General features: G+C 40.5%; 1 protein-coding gene across 1 annotated transcript; it reads left to right on the top strand.

The window, feature by feature from the left end:
* Positions 1-2949: 2949 nt before the first annotated feature.
* On the top strand, positions 2950-8336 carry setmar (SET domain and mariner transposase fusion gene). Its single transcript, XM_006784732.3, has 2 exons — positions 2950-3108; positions 5292-8336. Exons 1-2 carry the CDS (start codon positions 2950-2952, stop codon positions 6087-6089), a joined length of 957 nt encoding a protein of 318 aa, XP_006784795.2. The 3' UTR covers positions 6090-8336.
* Positions 8337-8662: the final 326 nt, after the last annotated feature.

Consider the following 8662-nt stretch of genomic DNA (forward strand, 5'->3'; position numbering starts at 1 on the left):
GCCAAGTCAATCAGCACAGTATCAGAGGGAGTGCCTCACCGTGGTTGATAATCTCCCCGGAGAACATGCTCTTTTCATGCCTTTGGTTCATTAACTCTCGAACCAGTTGCGGTCCAGCCTCGGCTCCTTTGTGTTGGGACGCGTGTGTGTTCTCATTAAAATCAAAGGATCCCGAACAATGGCGCCCACCACGGACCCCCATCAACCTGCCTCATCTGGAACAAGTGAAGCTGTTTCACTCCTTTATAAACCAGCACAAGTACAACCACAATGCCAAGTCATATTATGTCCTCCTCTGGATGTGAGAGAAAAAGAAATACCACATTCATATTTAATTATTTAAAAGCAACATTTTTTTTAAATGTAAGCTTGGAGATATACAGCTTGTTGTTTAATTAGTGCATCAGACTATGTGCCCTATATACACTGCTCAAAAAAAATTAAAAGGGACATTTTGAGAACACAAGAAAAAAAAATCATGCTGATATCTGTACTGGTTAGGACTGGGTAGTGCGTTAGGAATGAATGAATGCCACAGTGTGTAAGCAGAGTTGAAAACTATCAGCCTACAAAGTGAAAAAAACCAAAAGTGATCACATAATTCGACCATCATTGATGCTGACAGCAGCCAAATGAAAAACTGGTGGAATCCAATCATAAAGTTCCTCAGAGGACGAATTATGACTTTGTAATTCCCTGATTTTCACCATTTAGTCAAACGTTTTTTCTTGGCCTTTGCATAATTTAAACAGCAACAAGTTAACAGTTGTGCCACTTAAAATTAATTGTAAGAGCGTTTTCAACACAACCTTGAGCTTTTATTTAGAACATTAGATTAATATTGTCTGACTTTTATTATAAATCTTACTGTTGTGATTATTTTTATTTTATTTTATTTTATTTAGTCTGAGTGAACCGTACAAGAATTCTAATATATGACTGTGCCTGTGCAAATGGTACCTAAGTCTCCTCAATCCCTAAATCAAAGTACCTGTAAAACTTTAACCCACCTTATACTGGCCACATCCCCTCTAACCTCCCAGCACTGCTCTGCTCCACTGCACTGTAGCCTGTTCAGCATCTCTTTTAGTGTCAAACACAAAGGTGTTTGTAGCAAATCCTATAAGTCCTGTAAGTTGCGAAGTGGGGTCTTTGTGGATCAAACTTGCTTTTCTAGCGTATCCAAGCAGTGGGGAATATGGAGGATAATAAACACTCTTAGCTCTTAGTCATGTTCTTCAGACTATCCCAGAACAGCATCTGCAGTGCAGCCTAGCAGATTATCCTGCAGCAAGACACCCCTTCCATAAGACAGTAGCATTGACATGAGAGGCATTCATGGTCTGTAAAAATGTTTATGTAGACAGTAGGTATCGAGGTAATATGCAAAAATCTCCCAGCAGAATATTGCACTGAGCCTTATTCTTGAAATACACCCTGTTGTCACTGCTTTCATGTACTCCTGTTCTGTGGGCCTTTAACAATGGAAAGAGGTCAGTGTGGACACTTGACTAGTATTTGTCTGCAGTCCCAAATGCTTCAAGATGCTCTGCTTTTACAACTTTTCCACAGACTTGGCTTTCCTTGGACCACATTTGGTACATCATACCAAAATAAGTGTTATATTACAGCATCTATCAGTGAGGGTTTTTTAAACCACAACCATTCATTTATACTCCACAATGCTTGCCCACCACTGAAAATGCAAAAGGGCCTCTTTGGTTTGGTTTGTCTGTTCTTGGGTACTTGAGAAACACGGCAGTGCAACACAGTCGACTAAAAGAAGAGAACCTGTTCCCTCCTTAGAAAGAAAGGACTCGTTCTGAGGTAAGAGTAACACAGTGATTCTCATTCTCAGGTGATTACAAACTAATAAAAATTTAACTGAATATTCAATTAATTTTCTGCCAATATATTCTTCAAAGTTCTGCACACTGGACCAAAATAGCACTTGCCATTGCATGACCTCATAGAGATCAAATGGATGAAAACTCATATATTTTGGATAATTAAGCGGAATTCTAAGTCTGTTCAATAGAACTGATCAAATTGACAGATTTTACAATTTGCACAAATAAACAAATAAAGGAGATCTCATGGTACTGTATTCGTAGAGTAATCTTGAATTTCAAAAGCTTTTATATTTGTCAGTCCCGCATGTTGTCCACTTAGTCACATTGTCAATTAGTTTATTGTCAAAAGCTTGCATTTCACTTCAGTTGATTGAATATGCAGTCCCAACTCTTGATGCAGGCTTACTGACAGCACTAATTTCGCCCAAGGACAAAGATGAAGGCTGGTTCTCAAAGGAAAATCCTCGGTCACTTGTGTGCACCATGGAAATGCCAGCTGACAATGTGACCTCCCTCCATCTGCTTCTGATAACCACCACAGAATAAAGCACTGCATATCAATTACACATGCCAGTGTAACACCACAGAAAGGTTAAACATGGAATCGCTGCATGGTTGAAGAGATGGAAGATGAGGATGCAGATGAAAAGTCCCATTGCAGAAAACAGAAGGTATAGCACATTAAGCACATAAAGTTGTTCAGCACTTTAAATGCACTTTAAAATGTTTGGCTTCTGTTAAAACAAGTGCTTTCCTCTCTTGCAAATGTGCTGGAGATGAGGACTCAAAAGAGTCATAATAGTGCTTTCCTAATGAAATACTGCCATCTGGAGGCAATACTGGAAGCAACTGTAGGATGAAGTGCAAAGGATGCAGATGCAAGAACAACTGAAGACCAAAGACGGAAAGTTTTTTCTTCTTCTCAGTAATAAGATTTAAAAAAAAATAATAATAATGTCATAAAACTGATTGATTTTGTGTTTGAACTCTTCATTTTCACGTGGAAAAATAAGTGTCCTTGTCCAGCTGGTAAATAATGGCCATCAGGCTTTAATTGCTGTGGTGTAATGCCACCACTAGAGGGCGAAAGTTGCTAATGAAGCCACCGGAAGTTGGTTTGTTGACATCTGTAGCAGATTCGCTGTTTCAGGCAGCTACAGGAATGAATGTGACTGACGCGCACGGCGGTGATCTGAGTCGAGGTCTGGAGGATGTTCCCGTTTTATTTGAAGGACTGGCATTTCATACTTTTCAGGTAATGATACTTTAATTCGCTTTTCTCTCTATTTGAACACGTTTGAGCATTTCAAAACACTGCACCGATATTTTAGCCGCTATGTTTAGCTAGCTTAGTGTAAGGGTGGTTAAAATAGAAGTAGTTCTTGCCTTTTTACTAATGTGGTGGCATTAAAACTTAATTAAACGTGTTGTAAGTTAAGACTTACAAACAGCAACGATACAGGCCAATTACTATTTTTCCTAGTGGTGTTTAGATTAATCATGGGACATCGGAATTTTTAATTAAACTTGGTGGGAACATAAAAAGCTTTTTAAAACATCTCAGATTAACTGTCCTGTGGATATGTAACTATAAATAAGTAGTACGTAGCTGTACAATATATGGACAAAACCACTTTGCCAAAACCACCTGGGCAGCTTTTATACACTATGAGCCTCAGCACTTAGTGACGTGGGCTGTCACTTAATGGCTGAGTTAGTAAGTTCCTAAACACTTGCACTTTGCAGCATCAACACTACTTACAGTTGGTCATGGAATATCTTTAAAAGAAGAAATTTCAAGAACTGACGTGTTGCAACGATGGTATCCTGTTGCAATACCACACCGGAATTTACTGAGGTCTTTACAAAGACCCATTCATTCACAAATGTTTTTAACAGCAGACAGCATGGCTAGAAGCATGATTTTTATACACCTGTGGTCATGAGATTCAGATATTAAGAGGTAGTGTCCAATACTTTGGCCCGTATAATGTATTTTGGATGAGACACACACAAAAATATGCAAATATAATCAAAATGTGAGCACTAATATTCCCTCCATTTCTCAGAAACTCGTCCTTTTAGTTTTACGTCAATGCTCGAGCCTGTGCCAGCTGTCATAAAGGCACAGGTACAACATGAACGCATAAAATAGTGTTTTTAGTTTGCTGTGACAGGTAGCCACACACCATTATCCAAAAGTAGTCAGTAGCAATTTTAATCGCTAATGCTGCCATCAGCTGTTTACTGGGTGGTTAACATTAATATAACACCTTGCAATTATAACACTTCATTTCAGTCTTGACACAAATGAAAAACTAATGTTACTGTCAGTGTGCCTTGTTTAAACCGAAACTACTGGACCTACATATTTTTTAATAATAAATAAAGGGCCAGTAATTACCCGGAGTGGAAAGAAAGTGTTTTGGTCAAAATGTAATGATTAAACCATCATTAACATTAGCTTTCAAAGTTGAGTTCAAGCTTCATATTCACCACGCATCATACGAACAGTTGTATTCAGCCAACATGAGTGTTTTTATTATGTTCTAATCATCAGAAAGCTCACAAGAAGTGCCAATCACCGTATGTGTAGGTTGTTACATTACATATTTATATAGTGTACATGCTTATTAGATGGAATTTGAATACATTTGTATTACACTGGAATTACTTCTACAATTCCCCTCCCCTAATATTGACTTTGTGGCCGTGGCCTCGATGACAGCACAAATTAAAACTGACGTGCAGAGAGAGTGGACTTTGAATCACAGCTCCTCTCTCTACCTTCTGTTCATGCCCTGTGCAAACATGGACATAAAGCAGATGCATGCCAAAGAGGGGTATGGTGGTGCTGCTGCAGGTCACCAGTGTAACTCTCATTTATATGATTTTGAGTGTTGATACCAATGTTATGTTATTTTAGAGTTTCAAAAAAAGACTAATGCTGTGTAAACGGATCAACCAAACAAACAGAAACAATGCTGTAATTCATTTATGCCATTTAAAAGATGAGTATAAAAGTAACCGAGTGATCTAGAAAACCCTCAGTGTCAAAAACCTCCTAAAATCATGGTGGTTTTTAACACTTTTAAATGCAACACATTGTTTTACCAACAGATGGCAGCAAATCATCACAGCCACATTACCAACACGCAGTACCAGAAATAACTGCCTCCTAAACTTCAACTCCTTAGTCGTGACGCTCCAGAGGACATATTATGATTGTATGTGTGGATGTGGTTGTTAATGGAGGTTGACAGTTTTCAAATACTTGTATGCTTTAACAAACTGTCCAAAAAAACAAAAGAATTTGATTACTATCTGTGGATTGTCTTCTTGATCTGTATTGTTCTACACAATTTCCACAAGTTGTTGGTTTTTTTTTTTTTTTATTTTAAATTGCAACGCTCATTGTATCTTTATGTTGTCTTTCAGTACTCTCCAGATAACGTTCAGGGGCCAGGATCCACTGTAGACCCCAGTGAAGTTACCCTTCCTGGATGCTCCTGCCTTTCCCACTCGTGCTGCATTGACAGCTGTTCCTGCCTGCAGACCCATGGCCAGACGTATGACAGCACAGGCGCGCTGCTCAACCTCAACAGAACAGACTCGGGTTTCTGCTCACCTGTATTTGAGTGTAATGCCCTTTGCACCTGCAGTGACGATTGCTCTAACCGGGTGGTGCAGAGAGGGCTGCGGTTTAGGTTGCAAGTGTACAAAACCCGGGACAGGGGCTGGGGAGTCCGGACACTAGAGAAAATCTCACATGGGGCATTTTTATGTGAGTATGCAGGGGAGGTGATCAGTTTTGAGGAGGCCAGGCACCGACAGCTTGCCCAGAGGTCTGAAGAAAATAATTACATTATCGCTGTAAGGGAGCACGCGGGCACGGGCTCCGTCACTGAGACGTTTGTGGACCCAGCCCAGGTGGGAAACGTGGGTCGCTTTCTCAACCACTCCTGCATGCCTAATCTGGTCATGGTGCCAGTGCGTGTGCACTCTGTAATTCCCAGATTGGCGCTGTTTGCTGGACGGGACATTGACGCTCAGGAGGAGCTGACATTCGACTACTCAGGAGGATACAGTAACCAGCGTCCTGCAGAGCTGCTGCCCATGCAAAGCGATGGCGCCGCACAGGCCAGGAGGACAGATGGACTCCAGAAGAAAGTGTGTCGCTGTGGTTCCAACAACTGCACACAATTCCTTCCTCTGGATTTATCCATTCTCAGCTGAAATTATCATGCACATTGGGGAAAGATTACCGTAAAACAAGAGACTTTCAGCTTTTCTTTTCTTTTGTTCTGATGCTTATTTATTTATGTCTTTGTTTTCTTAAAATCTTCATTAATTCAGCTGCTTGTTAGCACAAGACAACGCAGCATGTTGGTGGCTCCATAAACACAATGAGCTGGATGAGTCATGTCTGTGCCCATCTCTGCTTCCTTCCTGTTTGGTCCCCTGAGTGTCTGCTGACCTGCCACTGTCTTAATGCCGTCTCCCACTAACTGCGAGATGATGCAATGAAAACAAGAACAATTAGATTCTTGCTGACATTCTTATCTGTTCTTTCACTTGTATAATCTATTTCATGTATTAGGACAGGCTTGTTCCCAGGTGATTTACAGTCTTATATTTATTGTCCTGTCCTGGCCCATTTCTCACACCATACATGATCCTGGAAGAAGTAGTGAAGTCATTTGCACTGGCAGGTGTGAAAGAATGATGTTTAATAGGTTTCCTTTTATAGTCACATAGGATCAAGGTTGGAACCTCTGGTAAAGCTCAGTGCAAGTAAAGACGTGAGATGTTTTATTCCAAAAAGAAAAACTCACATAAAAGGTGATAATTGTCATATGTCTCCATCTGCTTGACGTGTCTCTGTTGTCGTTGTGCTACACAGCCACCTTTCATAGATATCCTCAGTTTCTCATCGCACTCAAACCTCAAGAGAAGTGGGACCAATTAAAAAGAGCCACGGGGTATAGTTTATATAGAAACAGACCTTATTCCCCTGTCGGAGGGGGGGCAAGGTGTCCCACTTAAGTGTGACCATTCTGAAATCAGAACCTTCTCTCAATCTGCCCCATTTCTAGTCTAGACCTGCTTTCATCTTATTAATATCCACATCTGGGTTAATTAGGATGGAGACCATGTTTCATCCAGAAATGGGACCAGTACTCCAGCCACAGTGGGGCTGAGAAAGACTAGCGGCAGTGGTGGTGGTGGTGGAGGGACTGGCAGCCTTCTGTTAATTGGAGACCGCTGTCAAGTTGATTGGTTTTCGTGTCACCCAGTGGAGAAGCAAAGTGCCGTATCAACCTATATTCCTTCCTCTCTTAGGGTTACCTGGAATTCTTTCTGTTCGTTGAGCCTAATCTGATCCACGTTCAAACTTAAAGGAGTCATTTGGAATTCTAATATTTTTCTTCCAAAGAGTTGGATGAGAAGATTCCTCGCATCGGTCTGGACATTTAAAAAAAACACCCCAGCTTTAAAGCATTTTTAAAATGTGCTAAATTAAACTTTGGGTATTATAAAAAAAAAAAAAAACACAACATGTCTGATACCTCCCCTGTCTGACTCCAGTAACACAGTACAAATGTGCAGTGTTATACAGCAGATGCTAACATGTAGCATGTAGTCAGAAATAGCCAGGCAAAGTGTCTGGATGCTGCTGAGCCTGTGACCTTGGACTCAACACTAACAGAGAAATGCAGAAAAGGAGCAATTGTGCATATGTAACATAAAAGAGAAGAGTGTACAAAGTTATACATCATATTATATATCATTTGTATAACTCGTGTGTGCAGCATCTGCTATGTCTTTAGTTTAAGGTCAAGTCCTTATAATTCTTCTGGTCTTTTCTTTGTTTTGCCTTTGTGAAAAATTAGATTCCACTGTCAGTGCAAAAAACCCAAAAAAACAAAAACAAAAAAGAACCGAGTGTAAGAAGAAAAACAGTCTGTCTTCAAAATCATGACTCATGTCATTTTTTTGAGTCAGATGTCCCTGGAATCCCCATGGCAACCGGCTGTGTGTACAGGCAGTGGTTTGGACAGCAGCGGTTGGTTCGGAGGTGCACGATGGACGAGCTCAAATCCTGGCTGCTACATGTCTGGCTCCTTTCCAGGGTTGTCACCTAGCAACCAGCAGTTAATCACATGAGGTGAACTTCCCTACCAGACACCCTCCCAGCTCCCTCCACCAGTCGGGGGGAAAAAATAAGCCAAACATGCTTTACAGTGCCATGTCACTGTAGAGTAGCCTGTGGTCATTGTTTCTGCATGTGTGTGGTAGCGGCTTGAATCAGTGTTCAGGACAAAGAAACTGGAATGTCCAAAAAATTCCACAATAGGATGATGTGCTGTTTCATACCAGTGTGACTAAAATGTACTCTTTTGGATCTTTTCGAGACTGTTTGGTATTTATTTTATGAAATGTTACCTGGATATCTGCATAAAGAACTTCTGCTAACATAACTTCAAAGTGAGAACCTTTGACAGTACACATTCTTTTTTGTAGGGGGTCATTCATAAATGAAATAGCTCTGCATACTAAAAACATGCACTACAGCTCTATATTGGGTTTCTATGTGGTGTCAGAATCCTAAATTGGGAAATTTAAGAACATGTCAAAATACAGCATTCAAGTTATTGCTGTGTAACTGAAATTAGTTAACCGACTCCGAGAATTTATTGCTGCGTTAGCATGGTGCAGATAAACATGTCATGGGTTATCGCTGAAGTAAAACAAAAAGCAAACACTAGCTGGGTAGATGGCAGGTTTGTGCCTTCCTGTTTATGATC

Source organism: Neolamprologus brichardi, chromosome 5, assembly GCF_056152115.1.
Source record: "Neolamprologus brichardi isolate AB-2024 chromosome 5, ASM5615211v1, whole genome shotgun sequence".
NCBI lineage: Eukaryota > Metazoa > Chordata > Actinopteri > Cichliformes > Cichlidae > Neolamprologus > Neolamprologus brichardi.